The following is a 26,161-nucleotide window of genomic DNA, read 5'->3' on the forward strand; positions in this document are numbered from 1 at the left end:
AAATGTAGATTTTAGCTTGTGTTTATTGATAGACCTTGTGGCGCTGCATTGAGTTTTAGGTTGGAATCAGATCAGTGCAGCATTTATGTTAAAGGTTAAATTAAGGCAGTGTATTATCGGGAGTCCTGAGAGCAAGGAAAGCACAAATGTCTATGTGTTGATTTGTTTGAGGTAAAGAGACACTGAACCCTACACTGGAGTGCCTGCGGCAGGATGTAATATTTATAGGAGGCTAAGGTGTTTCTCTTACATGCCATAAGACCCGACTCGTGGATTTTTCACTGCAGAGGCTCCAGGGCACACATGTATCACATAGACAGTCTGGTTCCTGCAGGTCCTGGAAAGCCTGAAAACCTTTTGAGGTTTTGATTTACTGCCCTGGAGGACAGGGCAGTAAATCCTGGAAATAAGGGAAATAGTAAAATGTCCTGCAAAACAGGGTGTGAGGAAAGATGTTCAGCAACATGATTAAGGTAATATAGCTGGCTGAGAGTATTACTGGAAATGTGATACATTCAAAAGTGCAAAAACATTTGGGCTTTTGCATTACTAATCATGCCAGTTTGGTAAAGGCAACATGGATTCCTCTATTAAAAGCAAATCATTAAAATGAAAAAAACAAACAAACAAAACAACAACTAATGAAATGCTATGGAAGTAACTCTATTTTACGCCATTTTAAATTCAGTAAAAGGACTAGATGTTGTACTCCCTGATAATGCATTGCTTTAAATGGCGAGAATCTTGAGGGATGACTGTTATGAGGAAAGGCAGCCCAGAAACTTTACCAGCAGCACACATCGTTGTGTGCCTCAACTTTTGGTCTTTTACCAAGCTAATCTGCCATTGTTTTGGGGGGGATTAGAGATCTGATCTAGGTTATCATATTAAGATTTGGGACACATCATCAGTAGTGGACCTTGGATTCATTGGGTGAATCCAAGGAGGTCCTGCCAGGGTTGATCAGGCCCTGCAGTGTGTCACTGGTTTATGTTAAATTGTTATTTCTCCTATTCTTTCTTCTGTTTATTTTTGTACAGTTTATTTTCTCCTATCTATTTACTGCAACTGAGAAATAATACTTACCTCTTTAGCATTTATGGAGCTTCACTTCTTCAAAGGGATAGAAAAGGTACAAGATAGGAGAGAGCAGAGAGGAGAGCCGGAAGGGGGGCATCCGATCTGGCTTCCCACACCTGCCCGCTGGATTGGGCTGTACGCTCTACCTCCCCACCGCCTCCCAGAAAAGGGAAGAAGAGCAGAGGGGAGAAGAGCATAATATTTTATTTTCTCTCGCGGTTAGCTGACTGCTGTAGCTGCCCAAGTGATGTCAGCCCTTTTTAACCATATCCAGTGACTGGTCCTCTCAGCAGTGTTAGCTAGTTCTCTTATAGCCTGCCGTTGCGCCTGTCCTCTGATCCCAATCTCTCTAAGCAGTTTTGCTGTTGTACTGGCAACAAAGCCCGTGCACTCCACTTCCACCGGGCGCACCTTGATCTTCCAGCCTCTGTCCTCTGCCTCAGCTGCCAAGTTGGCATACCACAGCTTCTTATGCTGAAATGCTTCCTCTAAAAAAACATTTTGGATCTTTAAGACTTTATATATTCATAAAAACAAATTGTCCATTTCTCATAAACAGTAGACCAAGCCTAGCGTTGCTGACATATCGAGTCAGGATGTAGTGGTTTTAGATCTTAATGTGGTCTGCATGGTAGAAGTGGAGGCTGTGTGGTTACAGAAGCCAGTAAACAGGCTGATGCTAAAGTTGTGCACAAAATTTTCTGCAGGAGTCAGATGTGGTTTTCAAGGAGATGTCTCTGTTATTGTCTGATGGAAAATCTCTTTTGGTCATTAAATGATAGACATATAGAAGACCTTTCCACAAAGATAGTTCTTAGCTTAGCAGCCTGGTCCCCATCTAAGCCTTGTGTTACTGAAAATGTTTGGAATGGTCACTTCTTCATCAAAGATTTCCCTAGTTTGTGTTTGTCTGTGTGTTTGTGTATTTATGTTTGCATTCGTATTTGTATTACAGGGACGGGTGGAGGTTGAAGCCGGAAATGAGAACATGAAGTTTGAAACTGGCCCGTTCTCCTACTATGGAGTCATGGCTCTAAGCACACCAACAATGGGTGAGACACACGTATACCAACACATGTGCATTTACATTTGTACCATTTACTGACCCAAATACAAAATTGAAGCTGTGTTCTTCCTATCCCAGACAAACTTGTCAGTTCAGATAAAACTGAAGTCTCCGTGATAGTCACTGGGTTAGAGTGTTATAAGCTGTTTCTGGCCTTGTTTTTTGTGCCAACTTGGAGGTCTTGATATTCGTGTGTTTCAAATATGAGCATAAATGGCTTTGAACTTGTGCAGCACTTCAGTTTCATGGTCTGTAATGGAACAACCTAAGAATGAATTCGGAATTGATAAGAATTTAGCTATTCTGATTCCATCATCCATATCACTTATGTGTTGGCAGTATAATGCAAGTGTTTCTGTTCTTTACACTTTACCATTGCACGCTTGTAAAAATAAAAGTAATCTCCATATCCACACTGTAGACTGGGCCATTAATTTCCTTCTCCAGCACACAAACTGAAACCAACTGACAGACTAAATATTCCAAGGAATTGAACTTCTGGGTTCTCAATTTCCATCATGGAAGGACCGGCCCCTGCATGTTATGCATCACCGGCAGATGGAAGAAGTGGCTGACATCCAGAAATCCTACCAGGGGCTGGACTGAAAGACAGCACAGGAACAAGCTCTAAGTATAAAATCCGCTGGCTACTTGTGGTTCCTAGAGCTTTTAAAAGTAGGCAGAGCTTTTAGCTGTAAGGACCCATTTCCACGGAACCATTTCACAATTTGGATTCAGAAGACCGATACCATTAATATTAAACTTAAAACTTTAATTTTAGATAAAGCATGTAGTTAGGGTGGGTCATATGACAACAGGCTGAGGCTGCGGTGGGTGCCCATAATACATTTTTATCACTTTTTACTATCTGTGTTTTTATACACCGCTTCTGTATTTATTAATTAGCAGTTAATTGAATTAAACTCTTGTGCTCTCTCTCTCTCTCTCTCACTGTACTTTGCCCTCACCCACAACCTGTTCCGATGAATTGATGCTCCTTTTCCTTCCAAGTGCTTGCTCATAGGGGGGCTGTGTGATTGTAAGCCTTACTTTGAGGCAACAGTTGTTGTGAATTGGGGCTATTTGAATGGAATTGAATTGAATCTCATGTTCCATCCATCTCTGCTCTCTTCCAAAAGAACTCTAGAAAACTGTTCTAGCTTTACATTTTTTCAGAACTTGTTGAAAATGTCTAAGAAATGAGAAATGGCCAAAATGAAGGCTCTAAACAAACCAAAAGAAAAACCAATAGTCTGGTGGTATTTTCTGTGGCCAGTTTACAGATTAGCTGATTGTTTCTCCTGAGTTGAACCTCCCAGGCTGTTGAGAGGATTTCTGTTATAGAAGGTTAAAAGGTTAATCCAGCAGTTTAGTACTGCACTTGCCCTGCAGTGACATATTCTGTCCATAAGTGTGTGTCCCTATCCACACCTGCTCTTTTATATGCTTTTTGTTGTAAAGTCATGTTACTGCAGCCTAATTAGAGATAAAAGCACCTTAAGGTTCGCCTTTTTGAGAAGTTTACCTGAACTTGTGTGGATGAAAGAGAGTCCTTAACACTGAAGCCTGTTTTTCATTGTATAAAGGAAGCATCAAATACATTAACACTTAGACCCGAGCTTTAGTCCAATTAAATGGTGTCCCTGAGCTTTCTTCAGTGCTGTATTACAGGTTTTATAAACTAGGTCATGGGTTCACCATCATTGCTATAAAAACAAGGTATTTTTGACCAGTGTATCACAGGGCCAACTAACAAATCATTTAATCTCACTTTTATACCTATGGCCAATTTAATATTCCCGCTTAAGTAATCTATGCATGTCTTTGGATGGTAAATGAAGGCTGGAATGCCTGGAGAGAGCACACTGAAATAATTTCCTCTGTATTTTTGTAGGGTCTCTACCTTGGAATAAGCATCTACTGCTGTTGTAATTCGGTGGTGTATAAATGCAATTGAATTGAAACAATTCAACAATTGAAAGCACGGAGAGAACATGCAAACTTCATGAGTTGACGAGTGAATTTGAACACAGAACCTTCTTGCTCTGAGGCAATAGTGCTAATGACTGTGGTTAGCACTGAAAACAAGTTGACTCAATGACTGCAAGATGCTCAGGTCCTATGGTTGCAAAACAAGTCCAAATCATCACTCCTCCACCATCCTTGACAGTTGGTATGAGGTATTCGTGCTGGCATGGTGTGTTTGGTTTTGTCCAAACAGTTCACTGTGCACTATGATCAAACATTCCTACTTTGGTCTCATCTGTCTCAAGAATATTGTTCCACAAGTTTTGTGGTTTCTTTAAGTGCAGCTTTGAAAACTGAAGCCATGTTCTTACTCTACTTACCCTCTTAATTCCTGTGGAAGCAAGTAAGGATGTACTTGGTTTTTCACAGGACTCCACAGAGTCATGTGAACCAAATAGACCAAGTAGATCATAAGAACAAAGTACTTTTTCACATGACTGTAGGTGACAAAAATAAGGAAGCAAGGGATGTTGCCCTATGGAAAGACACCTACAGCCTCAAGCTAAGTTTGCAAGCTGACATTAACATGTATTTCAAAGTTTGTAGTGGTACATAAGCTTTTATTAAACTTTGAAACAAATCTGCAAAAGGAAAATGAGAATGAAAGATTTGTATTTGGAAAAAAAGATTCAACTTATCCTCCTTTCTGTAGTTTTCCATGCACACTTGAAATATGCCAGCAGAAAATATATCTCATACATCTTACACTTATTATAGTTAATATAATCTATAGAACTGCAGAAGCTACAGACACTGAAGACTGGATCAGTGCCAGCACCTTTTTTTTTAGATCAGCAAGTCACAACAGTTTCCTATATAATGGCTATTAAATGTGACAGCTACTGTTTGTCCGACAGAGATGGAAACGGGGAGATGTATTAGCACACTTGAGTTGAAACAAAAGATCCATTTACAGTATGAGTCAGTGCCACCTTACATCCTGATAATATGTCCTGGAAATTTGCCTTGGGGCTCCCACAGAGAGAACAGCTTACCTCCTCATTGTACCACTGTGTGATATTCCGGTGGCATGGGAGGGTGTCATAGGTTTCCCTTAAAAGGAAAGTAAGTCTGGATTGTGGCATCCTCCAGATGTTAATAGCGGCATCCCATCTTGTCCAGGGTCCTTGGTGCCATGGAGGCAATGAGAACCCAATGACATCAAATCGATAAGTGAATCGGAATCACTAAAGTCTTATCAATTCCCATCCCTCTAGGTAAGATTTTGTTTGATCTTGTCCCACAGCTCCTTCAAGTGGCTTTCTCATCTGGTGCAGCTTTCCCCCAGTTCTGACAGAGCTGCCGGGTGTCTTTGATAACGTTTTTTTTTCTCTCTCTCTCCCCCAATCCCTCCATCCTTGGGGCTGTGGGCTCCATTCAACTAATCTCACCAAACCTCTCTCTGCATACCTTGAAGATGAACTTCCCAACCCTGTCATAATCTGTAGTAAATTAGAAACATGGACGTGAAGGTCTTAAAGTGGATATCCTACAAAGTACTGTTAAAAGTTTGTTGTCAGTGAGAACATATATCCCTAATATGGTCATCTATAGCTGTGAGCACAGAACCTGCTTTTCAAAGCTTAAGTTTTGTAAGGGGCAGCCAATCAAAAGAAAGTTGGCTGAAAGCTTGAAAAGCTTGTGTCAAATAAAGGATGAACTGATGGGCTCAATCAAGGCCCAATATGAATACAAATTTATCTTAGACTTATTTTGAATTGTGAATCATGCAAAGCTACTCTTGTGCAATCCAAGAAAAATAATGTTTTAAAAAATGTTGGTCAGTGCCGTCATGTTTTTTGAAAGACTTTTTTTTTAATTTAATGAATTTCTGTTCAGACTGTCCTTGACTGTCTATAGCAGGTTACACTGTGAACATTTCATCTTTGTGCCACTGGTCACAAAATTCCAGACATTTACATTAAATATTGAATCAGGTCACAAATATCTAACACTGTCAGTGACTTTTGTCATGGTAATAAGATGTCAAACATTTAAAGGGAGCTGTGATATAGCTACTGTCTCTTCTTCTCTTGTTTCTCTTCCCTGTTGGCCTGTTTCTGTTGCTCTGTCACCACTTGATAAACCGCTGCTTTATGTGCACGTTATCCACCTCAGTGTGTGGGATGTAAATGTCAAACACTTGACCATTTCTAATCCTGAAAACAGAGTAACTTTTGTTCCAGTGATGCATTCAGATATCATGTAATATAGACAGAGAGAGAATTATAAACTTGAATATTCCATTTATGTAGAAATTGTGGTGGGGTTGTTTTTCTGTAGGATATTATCTAATGCTTTGTCTGTTGTTGGTTGAATTTTACAATTCTCCCTTTTTAAGGGCTTTGAGTGACGCATGTGAGAACTCGGATGTTGTGGTGTCTTGCTGAATAAGTTGGAAGTTGAAAAATTCTGAGTCTGAATTTTTTTGTGGAACGCCCCCTCAACTCTGAGGGGGCGTTCCACAAACCCAAAATTAGTAATCCAAGATGGCAGCACTGAACATAAACAGTAGTCAAACTGTAAACTATTAACTGTCCATTTTCCCCAGTTAGGCACAAACCAACAAAATGAGCATCATGTTACATTTAATAGGACTTTAAACTAGCAATTGAGAGAATAAAGCCATTTATAGGTCAAGGGAACAGGAAGACTATATTACTGATGAAGAAGACATTCAGAGAATCTCCTACGTTATCCTCAGAGTTCAATGGAACAAACCTCCAAGCTCTATGGTAATAAAAAATGAGTACGTAGAGTGATCCAGTCTAACTAAATCAGGAGAAAAATCATAAATAAATAAATAAACCCGCTCATGTCTCTCTCTGCCCCCTTTCTTTCTCTCTCAGCTGTCACCCCTCCTCTTTCCCCGTCAGTGGCCTCCCCCCCTCCACGACGCCTCTCTCTTAAGAGATTTTCTCTGTTCTCTCGTTTCCCAGGTAAATACTTGCATGGACCTGTGGAGGCAGAGCCCCGGGGGCCTGTATTTAATCAGATTTTCTCACCATCACCCCGCCCCCTTTCTTTTCTTGCATCATGTTCAGAGTCCTGATCCAACAAGTCAATGTTTTAGAACACATGTTTTGTAGGAAGTAAAGGTGTTTTGCTTTTTTTTTTTTGTTTTTTTGTTTTGTTTTCATGCTGTTCCTTTTTTCTGGGTTTTTACTATTTCTACCAACAATGATTATATTTCTAAAAGGGTTATAAGGTGTAAGGTTTTTACACTGCTCAACCAAACTCATGCTTTCAAATATTTCAAACTTCTCCAAAGTTTGTGTCTTAAAGCAAGAGCTGGAAGTAAGAAAATCCCAAAAAGGAGTTGGTTAGAAAATTTTTAATCATAAATGAACTTTGGAAAGATTCAAAGGTTACAAAAAGCATGGTAAATTAAACATTTTTGACCTCTGATTTTTTTTTATTTAGCAGAAGAAGTTAAATGAAAACTGTTTGCTTTCAGCTTTGAAAACTTACAATAGGTATTTGTGATCATTTTCAGACATCTTATAAAGTAAGCTGATTAATATAATGTCCTAAAATGTTGACAAACAGCAGCTTATCATGTCTTCTAATTGCTTGTGTTGTCTGATATACAGTTTACATTATATCCCACTAAAACGAGATGAGTTTCATTTCTATAACTCGAGCGAGGATATTTAAAAAAAAAAAACATTTAATGGCCCCATCTCACAGGAACACTGCAAAATGCGACTGAAAGCTATGATCAGCTTGTAAATGGACCTTTAGTTAATATTTGGTTTTATTGTCCATATTCATTGATAGATAATTGATTATTCTGTAGTAAAATCAGTAGCTGGGTGCTGCTGTATATTTTGAACATGCTGAAGCGCTCACTGCTGATGCTGCATGTGGTCTGTTTGTGTCTTCTTCTGAAGGCAGGTGTGACAGTTAAATGAGCAACTTGTTGGATGGGATTCTTGACGCTGTGACCTCTAATTTCTAACCCTGTCAAAACTAACACCTCCTGCTAACCACTGATCTACGTTCAGATGGTTTTCCATCACTCTTGTGATATTTATCAACAGCTACACTAATCTGACTGCAGAACTCTGGTTAACAAAATAGTTTTGACACTTTGAAGAATGTGCTTATTTGTCTTTCTGAGGGCTGAATGAAATGGGCAAATCTCCTGTGATTTTGCCCATTTCCTCTACAACAGAAATGGAAATAGTATGTATTGTACTGGGAAAGCTTAAGAGCTTTGAACTGGATATCATTAATTTAATGGAAAAGCTCACCTCTCATCCCAGAGACTTTAGTTCTTCTTAACTGAAGAAGCTTCTCAAGCTAATCACACATGCAGTTTTTGCTAAATCCCACTGCAGGTGGTATCTGCCATCTTATGAAAGTGGGAGTTAATTTCTAAGTCTGAATTTCAGTGCCTCTTAGCTGTAATGTTCACATTGCATGAAAGCTTTTGTTCATAATCATCTGTATTTGTGGGTGGAACTTTGTAGAGTCTTTTTTAAGTGGCAGATTCTGTGATTTTTCTACAGAGGTAGGCTAGCTGTTCAACCCTGTTCCTAGTCTTAATTATAAACTAAGCTAAGCTAATTTTTTTTACCTAACTCTAAAAGAAAGCAAATCAGCATATTTTTTTTTACAAAAGGGTAAACTTCTCCAGTATCTCCTCACTTACTAAACTTGCTCCGTCCTCTACCCTAAATCATCTGTAAAACCAATGACAGAAGTCTGTTCTCAGAGCTCAGCTGTAAAATGCTCAAATGATGCTCTTTGCATCATCACACAGCATGTTTGGCGCATTCTTTGCGTGACAAACAGTCTCCCCACATTCATGCAGTCATAGCACAAGTATGACATTTATATGTTTTGTGTGTGTTTGTGTGATCTGTTGCAGTGTGTACTCATTACACCAGCCCTCACCACCTCATTCACCCAGCTGCCTTCACTTTTTCCTTGCTCACAATTATTTTTGTTTCCATTTTTCATTCATGTCAGCTTTGTTAATTACTTTTCTTTTAGAGACCCCTTGTCGTTTTTTGCTCACTGTTTTCTCTGTTAATCCTTAGAGTTCCGTTCTCCGTCACACGGGGGCAACCTCAACCGCTCAGCATCTCTGAGCTGCACCGAACGGGCTCCAGAGAGTGGCTCCGTCTGTGGAAGCAACACTCAGATCCCAGGCACACCCTTCCAGTACATACCAGATTTCTGTGTTCGAGCGCTTTCAGATCTTCAGTTTGTCAAGGTAACTCCCTGTTTGACTGACAAACATTTTTATATAAGCTGATTTTTAACTTACTATACTTCTGTATAACACAGACACCCATAGGAAATGAATTATTTATAATGGTTCTATTTCAAGTATAAGAAAAAAATATTTCAACTAAATAAATGAAATATAAAAAAAATTGCTTCCCACAATGCAAAATGTAAACATTTCTTCTAAAAGCTACATATTGAACAGTATTTAAATAACACTGAGCAGATGGAAGAAATAAGATTTTGTGGCATTTAAATCAGGCAAGTACAAAGAAATGCTTGAAGTAGATGAAATCTTTCAAAATATCAAATTGTGAACCACACAATTTGTCGACACTCTCTCTCTGACATAACTATGTCCTTTTTGTGGATCAGTGAGTCAATGTCTCACTTACTGGCGAATGGTTTGACATCGCTAGTGTTCACTCCACTCCTGAATCTATATATTCGTATCCACTTTTCATGAAGAGGTGAATTAGGGGGTTACATTCACACAAAATGGCATAAGACTGGAATAAAATTTATCCATTAACTGGAAGACTCTATTAAAGAGACCGTGAGTTTACGCACCAACACACAGCAAAGAACCCAACAACCTCTAAAAGCAACTGGCTCCATTTTATACTCTACCTGATTCCGGTGAGCATCTAGAATAGCCCAAGTCTAGAGTTAGCAAACCAAATGAAAACATAAACATCCACATGAGCCATCATCAAACCACAATACAACACATGAAAGACACATTTATATTTTTACCAAGTCCTATAAATAATTAAATAACATATAGACTTCAACCACTTCTTTATAAATTAAAACACCTTAACCACACTCCCCTAACCTGGGATATTGGTTTGCTCCAGGAGCTCATAAGCAGGTGATTGAGCTGCTTCTACTCTTTTGCTCCACATCCTGCAAAAGAAACAACCAGGAAAGGTGAGTACTGTTAACACATTTATCTTAATACTTATATAAAGAATTTAGGTTACAGACAAATGATAATGATAAAATGTGAACAGCTCTAACTAAGGTTCTTTTTCCTGACACAGGTCGGATGGCCAGTCCCCCTGTCTCTTCACCTTCCACAAGCGATTCACTTAAATACTAGAAAATGAACCTAATAAAGAATCACTAACCACAAATGTGTTTTCTTTCTTTTATGTAGTTTTTAAATATGTAGTTTTTAAATACAAATCACTAAAATTAATAAAAATACAGGTAAGGGCTTCCAGCACTGTCACTGTCCACAGTGAATTTCATTAGCTTTTGTGTATTTCTGTGTAGGTTCTCAGTTATCCAACTCATACTAGTTTAAGGAGATTAGTAAGAATGTGACTAGACGTCTTTAAGTTTTGTGAAACTTGCAAAAGTCCTGCTACTTTTTTCCTAAGCTCCTTAGAAAAGCTTACTTGTAGTCAGTCCACGCAGTGCTGAGGTTGATATGTCTTGGGGTCCTGATCTACTGCTCTGTCAACCAGGAGCTGGTGCTTTGGTGTTATCTGCCATGCCCTTTTAACTGTGCTGTGTGTTGACTTTTGCCTAGTCAGCTTGGTTGCTATGATAGGAGCTTCCATGTTGTGGCGAGGTAGGTAATTCGCATGTGTCATACCTTTGTGGGAAACCTTAATGATCAGGATAATTCTTCTTGTTCTAGGAAGTTGTTGTGCTCTTAGGTTATTCAGCTACTTTCTCTTAATTATTCTTACAGGATTGGTCAGTCTCAGCTCTGGGTGAATCAGTATTGTTCCCTTTCAGCTGAGAGTACACTTTGGATGGCTCTTTGGAGAACATGCTAGTTATTTTCTTGGCTCTTGATTTTCTGGGTATCTCTTCAACATAGTCACTATGGACACTTGTTCGGCCTCTGTTATGAACACATTATGGTGCCTGGTATTCATCCTGTTGTTCTGTAGCCTGTCTGTCATGATGGCGTTTTGCACCCTCTGTTAGCTGACTAACATTCTTCTGGGCTAACAAGTTGAAATGAAAGCAGGTAGAATATCACCCTTAGGATGTTACATGAATAGGAAATTGTATATTTGGTAGTATTTCTGATATAGCACAATATTTTAATAAGGAAAAAAAATCTCAGTTATGTATTATCTACATTACGTTGAGCTGTAAATTAGGTAGATCTCTAGTGGAAACAGTTACATATCTGTTCTATGGGAAGCAGGGAAAGCTGTGATGAGAGGTAAAATAATTTCTTTCTCATCACATAAAAAGAAAGAAGAAAACAAAAATATTCAGGAATTAGAAAAAAAACATTAAATCACTAGAAGAAGCCTACGCGTCCCACCAAGATCAGGAAACATTGAACAAAATACGCAAAACAAAACTAGAATTAAATGAGATAATTGATAAAAAAACAAAATTCTTAGTACAAAGACTATGCTTACAAAATTATGAACATGGTAATAAATCCGGTCAATTTATAGCAAACCAGCTAAAAATAAATAAAGAAAAAACAACTATATGTGCTGTTCAAGATTCATCTGGGAACACAGTATATGACCTGAAACAAATAAACAACATTTTCAGGGATTTCTATAAAAGATTGTATTCACCACAAATAAACCTGTCTAAAAAGGAAATTGATCAGTTTTTAGACAACATAACTCTTCCAAAATTATTAGACACTCAAGCAATGGCACTGGATTCGCCACTGACATCAGGTGAACTCCAGGAAGCCCTGATAAGTATGCCCAATAATAAGGCTCCAGGTCCAGACGGCTTTCCTGCAGAATTCTACAAAGAATTCTGGACGATTCTAGCACCAGTTTTTTACAGAACGTTGTTGGAAATCAAAGAAAAGGGCAGACTTAAATCAAATATGAATTCTGCAAACATTAATCTCCTGTATATCCCTCAAGCTATCGTCCAATATCCCTTATAAATGTAGACCTTAAAATAATCTGCAAAGCTCTCTCAAAGAGACTAGAGAAAATAACCCCCCTCTTAATTCATCCTGACCAAACTGGTTTCATAAAAGGTAGGCACTCATCAACAAATACACGTAGATTACTTAATTTGATAGACTACTCATACAGTAAAAACCTTGGAACATAAAATCAGCCTTTATGCGGATGATGTGTTACTTTTTCTCCAAAACTCACAAACCAATATCTCTGGGGTGATTTGAATTGATAAACTCTTTTGCAAGAATATCAGATTACTCAATTAACTGGTCAAAATCTACAGTCCTTCCGATTAATTGCTCCTTCCATAATTTTTCTTCTACACCACTGCAATCGGGAAATATAAAATATTTAGGTATTAATGTTTCTCCCACGCTTGCAGATCTAACTAAATTAAACCATATCCCACTTTTAAAGAAGGTAGAAGGTGATCTGGCTAGATGGAAATGTTTACCCATATCACTCATGGGAATGGTTGCCGCTATAAAAATGATGGTCTTGCCAAAAATAAATTATTTATTCTCAATGATCCCAACTAAACCTCCACAAGATTGGTTCAGATCTCTAGATTCATACATGTCCAAATTCCTTTGGAAAGATAAACCCCCACGTATAAGCTTAAAAACACTACAAAAGACCAAGGATAAAGGAGGATTAGAACTACCTAACTTTCAGCACTACTTCTTAGCCAACAGGCTTCAGTTTATCTCAGGATAGCTAAAACATACCTTCTTAGATGAACCTTGGCTAGATGTAGAACAAGCACTTTGCAATAATCTAGAGATTTCAGATCTACCATTTATCAGCTCAAACATCCAACGACATGAATGCTTCAAAAGCGTCAACATCAGTTCTTCTCTGACAGCATGGTGGGAGTTTCTAAAATTGACAGAGTCTTCATTAATCCCATGCAAACATACACCTATCTGGAACAACCCTGACATATTACATAACAATAATATGATAAACTTTTCAGATTAGAGTGGTAAAGGAATCAAATATTTAGAACATATATTAGAAGGAACAGAAGTTATTTCATTTGACAGACTAGTTACACAATATGGGATCAACAAGAATTTTTTTTAGAATATCAACAAATTAAATCCATAGTAAAAAAGAAATTTAAACTGGGTCAAGTTGAACGACAAACACCACCAAGTGTGGTTCAATTTCTTACTCTTAAAACCCCCAAATTACTTTCCAAAATATACAGAATGCTTTACGTCTACCAACAACTGCTCACACTGCCAAACGAATTCACCGGACAGTTATATCCACGCTCTTTGGTTCTGTCCACCAGTTCAGAAGTTTTGGCGCGAGATATGTGAAGACTTATCAAAGTGTCTGAAATGTAACATTCCAACTTCCCCTTTAGTGTTTTTGTTGGGCAGCTTAGATAATGTCACTACAGAAAAGAATATAGCCCATATGGTTTTCACTGCCCTATGCATAGCCAAGAAAACAGTCCTCATGAACTGGAAAAATAAAAATAATCTTAATTCTAACCAATATAGAAATTATCTATTAGATTACATTAGTCTTGATACAGCCTCTGCCACCACATCAGATCAATTGCTCTGGGCTCCTTTGATCAGCTCCATCACCTAGTGGGGCTGGGGGGTCATAGTTTAGTCCCACCTTCGCTGTTGTGATTGGTGTGGGGGTAGGGACAGGCTTAGGGCGTCGGGGGGTTCCCCAGGAGCATCTTCCTTGGAGGGCACAACCCGGGGTAGCGGTCATGGCCTATTAAGGGCTCTGTTGGCTCTTAGGTGACGGTTTCCTCGGGGCTGCGTGCAGCGGGGCAGGAACTGTGCTGACGGACGTGGGTTACTGACCTGGTAGCTTGGCTGCCCCTGGGTGGGTCCGGGATGGGCGTGAGGTTCTGGGGCCACTCCGTCTTTGGGCTGGGGCCCTGGCTGGGCCTCGGGGGCTTGGGTCCTGGTTGGTGTGTTGCCGGGGTTGTGGGCGGGTGGGTGTATGGGGGCCCAGTCCTGGCGCAGGGTGCCGCCGGTGCATCGAGCCACCTGGGAGGCTCTTCTACTGGTGGGGGAGGTTGTTACATCTTGCAGGAGCTCTCCTCTCTTCAGGAACTCACTATGCAGGAGGGGGAGATACAGGAGAGGTGGAGGAAGATCTCAGCCTGGGTGTCTATTGTCTTGTGTAGTGTGGAAGATGAGTGGATGACGGGGTGGGTGCAATTTTCTCTGAGGTGGGGTCGGGTGGGCTGTCCTGGGCTCTTTGGGGCCGGGCAGCGCTGCTGTACTGGGCCCCGGTCCGGATGGGCCTGGGCCCCCTTTCCCTGGCGGGTTGCAGAGTATGGGGGTGCCTACTGGGGTCAGCGAGGGAGCTGGCCCCAGGGAGGGGTCACTTGCCCCTCCCTTCCTTCCCTCCCCATCTCCAGCTGCCTCCCTCTTCCCGCTCCACCACAATCACCCACATATGCAGGGCCTTGGGGTAAAGACGTGTCACCAGGGTGCAGGGGAGGCATCCGCCCCTCTGTCCCCTTCTGGCTGCCTGTGCCTCAATTTTATCTCACAACTTAGACATTCACATTACTCACACTCTCATAACACATACATATAGGATCTTGGGGGTGGGCACGCTACACGGAATCCAAAAGACCATCAGGGTGTACAACCTCACCCCTGGCGTCGTTGCCCACCTCTCAATTTTAAATACACGTAGACATTGAGGGCTAGCAGGAGGGGCTGTGCGGTTACCTGCTGCTCTCTGGCAGGTAGCTCCATGCCCTCCTGGGTTTTAAAGGCACCTTAGAACACACATGCATCAACACTACATATGAGCGGGCGGAGGGAGGTTTGGAGTCTTCACACACCCCCGTTCTCTGCGGCCTGCTGGAGCGGGGGGGCTAGGAGGAGAAGTTGGCCATCCGACTGGGGTCTGGAATGTGGGGCCTCCCTGCTGCTGCGGAGTCGAGGCGGTGTGCTTCTCCCCACCCCAGTGAAAAGGGTAACACCACCTGGGTCTGGGTGCAGTTTCCCCGTCCAGGGGCAAGGTTACCTAGACCCAGGGCTTAGAGTACGCTTGGGGAGTGTGATTGTGTGTACAGTGTCTCTCTATGTCTGTCTCCACGTTGGGTGAGTGTTGAGTAATTGCATATGAGAGCATGAGGGTGGGAATGGATGTTTGTATCTGTGTGTGCCTGTTTGTCTGTGTCCATATGTCAGGTCGGGTATCAGACGCCACCTCTCTGGGGACATCCCAGGTCCTCCAAGCTATGGAGGCCTATCTCCCCCACCACTTCCCCTACCAGTGGCAGACACCCTCAGACATCGGTGCGTTGGTGGTTCTTTGTGTCCGGGGATGGGCGTCCAGGTACACACCGGCTCACTCCTTGGTGGCTGCTTATCGGGGCCTGGAGCCTGGGGCTCGCTCGGGCCACTTCGGGGGTGGGGTGCCCTCGGCCTCTCGGCCTGGGGCTCGGTCACTCTGGCACAGCTGGCTGCCGGCGGAGCTCACGGGCACGTCACTGCAACCCCCCCTGGCTTCTGCTCCGCGGCTGCTGAGTGACCCCTCATTTGGGACTCTCGTCAGCTCTTTCTGGGATAGTGGCGCAACTGCCCCTCTGTTGGTCTTCCTTGGTCTCTTGTGTTCTGAGGGCCTCTGGATGTCTGGAGTTTTGATCTCCTTCATACCTGCTTGATGCCCTGGTGGATGGGGCTGTGGCTCCCCACACCCTCTAGCAGATCATTACATGAAGGAACCTTTTAAAACAAGCGCGTTCATGCTCACAGGTGTACACACGGGTGCTCACACACACAAACTACACCCTTTTTGGCTCCTACTTCAAAGCACACTGTGCGCTGTCGATCTTACGTGCTTGCACAATAATGTTTAATATTTAGTATTTACAGTTATATTCCCATATATCATCGTGATGTTGTTTATTCTATTGCTCTCGTTTTCTTCTGCTTGTTTTCTTTTTTCATTCTCAACAGGTGAAATTAAAAAAGTATCTACTGTTATCTATTATTAGCTAGTTTATTGTGATGGTGTTGTTTTTATTATGTTGCTCTTTGGTGATCGTGGTGATCCAGGTGTTTTGTTTGTTTTTCTTTTTTTTATTCCCCCCTTTCTCACCATCTTTTCTCCCCTCTATTTTTCTTTCTCTCCCTCTCTTTCTTTCATTCTTTCTCCCTGTCCTATCCCCCAGTCATGTCAGTCCCGTCTTTAAAAAACGAAAATAAAATAAATACATAATTATAATAAAGGTCAATCAAATGGACCAATATGGCAAGGCCATGATGATCCACTTGGTAAAGTAAATCCACTTGGCATCTTTCTTGGCTTTCAGACAGCAATTCTGATGGCTAAAGATCCAAACGGGACAGGCAAAAAAAAAAAAAAAAAAATCTATTCACCCTTGTTTTGTCTTGCATAGATCACTCGTCCTCAGTACCAGAATGGCCTGCTGGCATCGAGGCTGGACAGCACACCACAGTCTCCAGAGGGCAGTCACACACGCCTGGACACGTCGGTTTCTTTGCCCCCTGTGACGCCACCAGGGCCACACACCCCACTGCCGCTGGCCACACCTCCTGTGAAGCGCCCTGCATCCAATTCTCAGCCAACACCTCTGAGTGACCGTACCACACTGCCCCAAACCACCTCTTCTTCCTCCAGCAGAAGGCCAAGCCATTCTTTGCCCCAGGCCACTCCTTCTCCAAGCAACCACGCCCCTATCTCCCAAACTCCTCCTTCCTCCATGAGCACCGTCCTGTGTGCCCAAAACCCCAATCTAACTCTGAGCTCCACCCTTTCCTCCAAGTCTCCGCTATCTCCGCCCTCTGTCAGCCCAGAGAACGGGCCAGGAGAGACTACTTCTCTGCTCAGTGAGCAGCAGAACTGCATGGGCCCCCACCGGCCCAGCCACCCTCACCCACATGTTCACACAATCAGTCACGCACATACTGAAAGCACCATCTAACTCAAATCCCTCTGGGATTACCAAAACTACCTGTGCACTCACTATCTCACATTACATACCACACGGGCACTAATTCTGGTTCCTGTTTGCTTGCTGTCACCTGACCCTTCCTTTTGACAAGAAGCTGAGGAGATTAACAGTCTGTGAGACCAACAGACTTCCTCCTCTGTACCTTCCTGCATGTTTCCCTACCAACACTGAAAAAAGACCAAGGGGAGAATACAAAGAGAGAAAAAGGAACCCTAATGAGTATGGTATTGTATTTTTTACATGTTAAAATAGTATAACAGAAGAAAAAAGAGCAAACAAAGCAAGACAGAAGGAAAACAAAGCAATAATAATTATAAATAAATTACATGTTCATAAAGGAGTAGGAAGAAGCATAAGCTTATTTAATCCCACTCACTTTCCAATATTTAGTAATTAATAGTCTACACTTTTTTCTGTTTATGCCCTGTCCATCAGAAATTCTTCATTACAATTACTTTACATGTTAAATGTATTTTTTAAATTATACATGTATATATGTATAAGTATATATATTAGTATAGTATATATATATATATTTCTTTTAATTATATATATTTTTTATTTACACAGGGTTGCGTCTGTACATCTTTTGAAGATTACTTCACTTAAGTTGTATCTGTTATGCATATAGTTGTGGGTTTTCCCTCTCTCCAGGTTTTTGACATTTTTGCTCCCACATTATTATAATAGGGTAAAAGGAATTGGGGCCAGGCAATAAATACAATTTTGTTTTTGCTCATAATTTTGGATTCTAGCAGTTATGGAAGCAGAACAACAGAAATGAGCACTACATGTGTTTTGGAAGAAAATACTACAAAATCTCTTCAAATAGAACTAAAACTTTGGCTGTTAACGTCATCACATTAATAGAACAGACATCCCTACTATAATCCTTATCCCTACTATGCAGTTTAACATAAGACGTTTTTGCTGTTGTTTTATTTCAGTTGCATGGACGTTTGAGTTTATCTTTATCAAGATTGACATTTCCAAAAGTACTAGAGTTAACAGTTGAGGTTTATTCCATTAGTGATCATTTATTCAGTTTCTTGTTAATGACAGCCTTCTTGACTTGTTTTTTGAAACTGAGGCTGATTCTAAGAAGTCATTGTTGTGACAGATGAACACTTTTATTTTTCTTATTTCAAAACAACCAGATTCACTGTATTGAACCGCTTCTTCAGTATAAGTTGACACATACTGAAAAACTGGTGGTGATGCATGTTGTAACCTGTTTTAAACCAAATAGACACATTCTATTATGTCTGATCTTTTGGGGAAAAAAGGCTGGACTTTTCCTTATTTCAGGAAGCCAGTGGTTTTGAAAAAGTCTTTATGTCAGGTAAATCAATCAGCACAATGACGAAAATTACTTATGTATTTATTTTATAAAACAAACAAACAAAAAAAACCCTGTGGCTTCCTGAAAAAAAGCTCAAAAATTGGAGCTTCAAATTTGTTAATTGGTAATAAAAATCACGAATTAAGGTGTAATTAAGGTGCTAAAACACTGGTACGGTCCTTTAATGCAGTGTCACTAGATCTGTGAAGGTGGGTGTCGGTTTGTGCCTACCTCCTTAATGCATTTTTTAAAATTTATTTAATTTCCAGGAGCAATATTAAAATATTTATTTTGAATAATATCAATCTATGAGTATTTGACATTTAATTTGTTATTTATTTGACTTTTATTTATTTTTTGCTTACTTTTACTTTTGACAAGTTAGAGGACAGACAGGACAGATAATATTTATCTTGACTGTCTTCCACTTCCAGTACATATCCCTCACTGTGAATATAGCGTCCATCCAAAAGAGGCTGAAAGAACTGGACATCAACTGTTTGCAACACTTTGTGTTCACTGATATGTCTGATCTCTTTGTTATAAATTCTCTACTAAAGCTAAGTTTGATGCTGCTTAAACCTCAACAACATTGAGATGAGGATTTAAATATTCCAGAGCAAGTAGCATGTGTGCTCATGGTTTTTCATAGCAAGTGTATTCACAGCACATTTGGCTGCTTAAAAGAAACAATATCTGTTATCCAAAACTCCCAACCAAAGTCTGTGCTAGCTTCGAATGATCTTAAATAGGACTATAGTTAATTAGAAATATTGGTGCAATTTTTAGAATTAAACATTACATAAGTAGGTTAAAATCTGTTAGCTTTTCAAAAGACTGGAAACTGACTACCTACAAACATCTCTGAAGCCTTTGGAATAAAACAAAAACAGACTAACTGGAATCTACAGTGTATTTTCCTTTAAAACTGTAGTATGTTTATTTGGTTGGTTAACATTGTTTAGTTTTTAGCACCTTTAGCATTTAGGTCTTATAAAAACACAAAAAGGCAGATTTCCATTGTGATTTTTTTGGTAATGTTTTCAAATGTAAGTCTATTTTCACCCGACTACACACTGCACTGTAATCAAGTACATTTGAGACGTAGTACAAAGTACAGTTGTACAGTCAGACACGGTGTAGATCAGTTGTAATCTCGAGGTGCTGAAACACAGTCTCAAACTAGTGCTGCCCCCACTTCGCTGCTCTAGAAAATTGTTGAGTTGCCAGTAAGCACAAGGTTAATAAGCGATGGGCAAAAGTCGGCTTATGACTTGATCTTAGAATGTAGCTTGTTTGAATTTAATGGACAACAAACACTGCATGTCTTCACGGTGATTCACACCAGTAGTTTTAACCTTTCCCTTAAAAATCCTCTCTGTCCTTGTTCAGTATTCTAGACCAGAGATACATTCATATCCTTGATACAATGTGAACTACATTTTACAGTGTATTTGTAAATAGTACTGTTCAGCCCATGTTAAGAAGAATGATTGTTTTCCGCTGGATGAGGAGAAGGGTGAGGGTTAAGTACAATGTTAAAGCTGCTAGCATGTAATCTATCTTTTTTTCCATCTGTCTAAAAGACAGTTGAACTGACTTTAACGATAACATAAGAGAGACTATTTTTTTTGAAGATCTAGTGAAAGATATTTATTTGAAAAAATACCGACGTATAAGCTAGTTTTACAAAAATGCATATGAGTTACGTAGCATAAAACTCTAAAAGTAAAAATTCCAAAACATTGTTTTTTTTCCCCCCCAGAGGGCTAAAAACTGGGTTCCTCTCCAGGAACCAAAAGGCCACAGATTCACTGTGAGTCAGTTGTTTTGGGTTTGAATTAATTTTTTTATCCTGCGATCTTGTTTTGAAGTGGATTCCATTGTAGTTTAGACCATATTCTTAGGGCTGAAAGGGTACACAAAACTCACTGTTGGTCACAAGTGCAAACGAATACTTTGTTTAATTTATACTTAAAACTAATAAGTGTTTAACTCACACGATTTCCAAAACCAAGGAAGTCTTATCATGAAATGAACTTTGTATACCCTTACACCCATATTGTCATTATTTCAGTTTTGTACCTCAATGATTCATATTGCAAAACTGATTTTTGAGCATAGAGCAAAACTGTAGCCTTGTAGTATTCCATTATCAGCATACCAGACACTAGGGGAGGTCCGGGCAGCTAATTTTTGCCCAGGGGACAAATATAAGTAAAAACTAGCCATGGAAAATAGCTGCACTATGTGAAAATATAGAGTTTATTTAGCAGGATCTTTCTGACCAGGGCAAAAAAACCTGTCTGTTTAAAGCATATATATGTATAGTCAAACTAGCCTTATGTTCTTTTTCAAGAAAATGTCCACTTCTGGTTAATACATGTCATGTAGCAATTAGTTTTACTGGTTTCCAGTAAAGCCACTGGTTGGCTGTTTGACTACCAGTTTGTGTACTGGGAAATGTGAAACCTTACTAAGTAACGTTGTATTTATTGTAAACGTTCTATTTATAATTTGTTTGTTTTTATGTGCACAAGGTATCTGTCAAAATGGGCTTCCGGCTGTAACACGCAGCTTTTATTGGGTTACTTTGCCCAGAAACATTGTGTTCATTTCTTCTTATTGTTGCTTGTGTTATATTACTGTAAATATTCTGTACATGAAGAGGTGCTGGGACACATGTAAAAAAGAGCTTTACTTGTAATGGAAGATGAAACATGATTTTTTTCCCCTTGTTTTACTAGGAGGGCATTGCATAGCAATAAACAATGCACAAAGTTGGCCTCAAATAATAATTTACTTCTACTGTCTTCTATAGTATTCTTCATAAATGGCATGAAAACCAAAGCTAATTTTCTCTGCCAAAATCTTTCTTTTATTTTCTACTCTCCTCCTACACTTCCTTGTCACTTTTCCTCATCTGTTTTTTTTTCACCCTGTCTTATTTCTGTTCATCTCCTGCTGGATAAAGCTATTGAAATTCCTTTGGCTACTGGCTTATCAACAACACCTGCTGTGTTGGTTTTAACACTGCATTGGTGCTGGGATTAAACCTACACAAAGCTTAAACGTTTTATGAAGCACAGTGAGGTTTCCTGCACTGTGTATCACTTGAAATTGTTTGAGGTTTCATGCATTGAGGGTGAAATACATTTAGCAAATTCCAACTGCATGTTTGCTGTTTGATTAGTTTTTCTGAGTTGCAGAGCAAATGTAAGAAAAGTCAGTGACAAACTGACAAATACAAAACTCCAGGCCCTGAAGGCAAAAAAAGTCTGCTTTCCCTTTCCTTCTGTGCCCAGAATACCTGTTTAGCAGGTTTAAGTGTAACGATACATTTTTCTTTTATTGCAAGGGTTGAGCAGAGATGGAGCACTCCCAAATAAGGATTGTGTAATTAAAGCAATGTGTATATATTATTTTCTAACTACTGTAAGGCATAAAAAGCAAAACGAAATCTGAGGTTAATAAAGCTGAGATATATTTCTCTACAGAAAATCTGTCTGACTATGTGTCTGCAGGAAAATGAGCTTATTTCACATTAACTGTTGTGAGAATGGTTAGAAGACATCTGAGAAAGTCCCGAGGCAAAGTCCAGTCCAAACAGTGGTTGCACACATGAAGCAAAAGAAGATTATTTCCATCTTCCAGTGCCAAGGCCCCAGCACAGAACAGAACAGGCCTCAGTGACAACAGATATGATATTAAGTGTGAGGTAGTACAAAATGAGGATCTGAGGTGGGCTGCAAAGTGGATTGCAAATGTATAGCAACTGTGTGCACACTGAGGCTAAAGCAGCCTAAGTAGCACGTCCTATCTGAGATTTACTGGATGGGTGATTTATTAGTTGTGCAGAAGGTCATAACCGAAGTAATCAGCTATTACTGTCCCCAGCTGGCTCCCTCACACCACCACAGATGCAGGGTCTTGAGGTACAGGTGTGTCACTGAGGTGAAGGGGAGACATTCCTCCTCTGTCCCCTTCTGAGTGTGTTAGTGTGTCTCCATGTTGGGCAAGTGTTGAGTATTTGTATATGTGTGCATAAGGGTGGGATTGCATGTTTGTGTCTGCGTATGCCTGTTTGTCTATGTTTATGTGTCAGGTTGGGTCTTAGACTCTACCTCTCTGAGAACATTTCAGGCCCCCCCATATGTAGGGACCTATCTCCCCCCACCACACTCCGGTGATTCCTTCTTGGGCTCTTGTGCTCTGGGGAGCCTCTAGATGTCTGGGGCCTAGATCTCCTCCAGGTCCTGGGGGGCAGGGCTATGGCTCCCCACACCTCAGCTGTTTGTTTGCTGGCATTGAGAGCAGCTGATTAACTGGGATTGCACCTGAGGTTGATTTTGCGGCCTACCTGAAATACTTCTTTGTTTGATTTACTGCACAAATATAAAAGAAAAGGAGAAAAGGGAGCACACATTTCAGGGGGGCTTTTATTCCTTTATATTAAACAGCATGAGAAATTAGTGAAAAATCAGTGACTTGAAATAAATAAAATTATTAAAAGCTTTACTGAGACACAAAATCATGTCACCAGGGGCACTGCCTGAAAAATAGAAGATGCTAAAATATTATTTTAGATGATTAGACATTTGTACGGACTTATGTGGTAGGGGTTATCAAGTCTGAAGTCTCGCACTATGTTGAATTCAAAAAGTTCATTAATAATTACGAACCTATAAATGCTGCTGTTGACAAAGCTGATTAGAAATAGGGTTATCTGAAGTTCAGGGTCAGGACCACACGTCAAACATTCTCTACCCTACAAGTTTCTGTTGTGTTTTCATGCCATAGCCATTCCAGGGATCTGCAAGAAGCCTTTCCCCCCCCCAAATATCGTAAAATGCTTTAACATGTGTGGTGTTGTGGTCCTTATTCATAATTTTCGGATTTCCTAATCACTGATAAGTCTGCTCATGGTAAGTAAAAAAACAGCAGTACAACCTAACAGGGATGTGTAATGTGAGAGTGTTCACATTCTGTATCACAAGATTAGACAGTTATCACGCCTGACTTTTGCCCTCATCAATCCTGTCTCTCTTTAGGGCTAGTCAATGGTGTAGTTATTAGTGGATAATACTGATACTGAAGTTGAGGCTGCTTTGTTCTTTGCTACATGTAGAGATGCATGAAACACTCTCAGTGCAGTTGCTCAAGACAAAACTAGACCTACAGTCAGTGTTAAAATAAAATTGCTATAGTTTTTATTGTTTGAATGGATAATGTGCAGACACACAGTCACAAAGAGTATATATATCTATATCTACCTATCTGGTTTGTTCCATGGTTCATCAGTTCCAAATGTCATTATAATGAGTTTCGTTACTAACTTCTTATCACACTATGTGTCTGCCGCTGCTCTTTTTAAGTCAAATGTTTTTCATAAATGAGAGAGGTTTTCATACCTTGGCTTGTTTGGAACAGGATTTGTTTGGGCATGTTGAGAGTATGATAGCAAAGGTTGAAAGGTTTTGGCCTGAAGAAAGAGAGGTATGACATTCCTTGCTGCTTTTATCAGGTAGGCTACTGCAGTTTGTCAAGAAGCAATGAAAAAAGGGACTGGGGGGTAATGCAATAATGCTGTGGCTCTGACAAACTGACAAAGTTGATCTGTACAGGGAGTGCAGAATTATTAGGCAAGTTGTATTTTTGAGGAATAATTTTATTATTGAACAACAACCATGTTCTCAATGAACCCAAAAAACTAATTAATATCAAAGCTGAATGTTTTTGGAAGTAGTTTTTAGTTTGTTTTTAGTTTTAGCTATTTTAGGGGGATATCTGTGTGTGCAGGTGACTATTACTGTGCATAATTATTAGGCAACTTAACAAAAAACAAATATATACCCATTTCAATCATTTATTTTTACCAGTGAAACCAATATAACATCTCCACATTCACAAATATACATTTCTGACATTCAAAGACAAAACAAAAACAAATCAGCGACCAATATAGCCACCTTTCTTTGCAAGGACACTCAAAAGCCTGCCATCCATGGATTCTGTCAGTGTTTTGATCTGTTCACCATCAACATTGCGTGCAGCAGCAACCACAGCCTCCCAGACACTGTTCAGAGAGGTGTACTGTTTTCCCTCCTTGTAAATCTCACATTTGATGATGGACCACAGGTTCGCAATGGGGTTCAGATCAGGTGAACAAGGAGGCCATGTCATTAGTTTTTCTTCTTTTATACCCTTTCTTGCCAGCCACGCTGTGGAGTACTTGGACGCGTGTGATGGAGCATTGTCCTCCATGAAAATCATGTTTTTCTTGAAGGATGCAGACTTCTTCCTGTACCACTGCTTGAAGAAGGTGTCTTCCAGAAACTGGCAGTAGGACTGGGAGTTGAGCTTGACTCCATCCTCAACCCGAAAAGGCCCCACAAGCTCATCTTTGATGATACCAGCCCAAACCAGTACTCCACCTCCACCTTGCTGGCGTCTGAGTCGGACTGGAGCTCTCTGCCCTTTACCAATCCAGCCACGGGCCCATCCATCTGGCCCATCAAGACTCACTCTCATTTCATCAGTCCATAAAACCTTAGAAAAATCAGTCTTGAGATATTTCTTGGCCCAGTCTTGACGTTTCAGCTTGTGTGTCTTGTTCAGTGGTGGTCGTCTTTCAGCCTTTCTTACCTTGGCCATGTCTCTGAGTATTGCACACCTTGTGCTTTTGGGCACTCCAGTGATGTTGCAGCTCTGAAATATGGCCAAACTGGTGGCAAGTGGCATCTTGGCAGCTGCACGCTTGACTTTTCTCAGTTCATGGGCAGTTATTTTGCGCCTTGGTTTTTCCACACGCTTCTTGCGACCCTGTTGACTATTTTGAATGAAACGCTTGATTGTTCGATGATCACGCTTCAGAAGCTTTGCAATTTTGAGACTGCTGCATCCCTCTGCAAGATATCTCACTATTTTTGACTTTTCTGAGCCTGTCAAGTCCTTCTTTTGACCCATTTTGCCAAAGGAAAGGAAGTTGCCTAATAATTATGCACACCTGATATACGGTGTCGATGTCATTAGACCACACCCCTTCTCATTACAGAGATGCACATCACCTAATATGCTTAATTGGTAGTAGGCTTTCGAGCCTATACAGCTTGGAGTAAGACAACATGCATGAAGAGGATGATGTGGACAAAATACTCATTTGCCTAATAATTCTGCACTCCCTGTATAATGGTCACACTGGTTGCCTTGGATTTATATTTGCATTAGTTCTTGGTTCAAATGTCACATTATTTACAGAGTGATTAATTTTTCACATTAAATAAAAATCAGTTTTAGATTCTCCTCATTTCTTATTTTTGGAGAAGAAAAACTGATGGCCTTAAGTTTTATTAAATTCTGACACATAAGTAATATACTTGAAACTGTAAATCATTATTTCTTGTTAGTTCCTTCAGTTCTTCAGGTGAAGACTGAAGGCTCTCAAATAATTTAGAGCTAGTTTTTGTATAAAAGCGTCAAGAGTTTGAGTATTATACTATGTACTATGTCCCCTG

The 26,161-nt window shown here is 40.2% G+C and overlaps 1 protein-coding gene across 4 annotated transcripts in view; it reads left to right on the top strand.

Annotated features, from left to right (window-relative positions):
* LOC146384149 (metal transporter CNNM4-like) overlaps positions 1–21,445 on the top strand; it is a 37,805-nt gene extending 16,360 nt beyond the window's left edge. The window contains exons 5-9 of one of the 4 annotated variants that reach the window (XR_014800812.1): positions 2,036–2,132; positions 7,024–7,113; positions 9,223–9,398; positions 10,273–10,345; positions 10,459–16,721. Coding sequence is in view for 3 of the 4 variants with exons in the window: in XM_084935985.1 (XP_084792111.1) it covers positions 2,036–2,132; positions 7,024–7,113; positions 9,223–9,398; positions 16,730–17,275 (909 nt within the window). In the remaining variant the exon portion in view is untranslated. The other 3 variants (XM_084935987.1, XM_084935985.1, XM_084935986.1) reach the window with 3 other exon arrangements.
* The last annotated feature ends 4,716 nt before the right edge of the window (positions 21,446–26,161 follow it).

This window comes from Perissodus microlepis, chromosome 7 (genome assembly GCF_051167445.1).
Source record: "Perissodus microlepis isolate ML-2025 ecotype Zambia chromosome 7, ASM5116744v1, whole genome shotgun sequence".
Classification (NCBI taxonomy): domain Eukaryota; kingdom Metazoa; phylum Chordata; class Actinopteri; order Cichliformes; family Cichlidae; genus Perissodus; species Perissodus microlepis.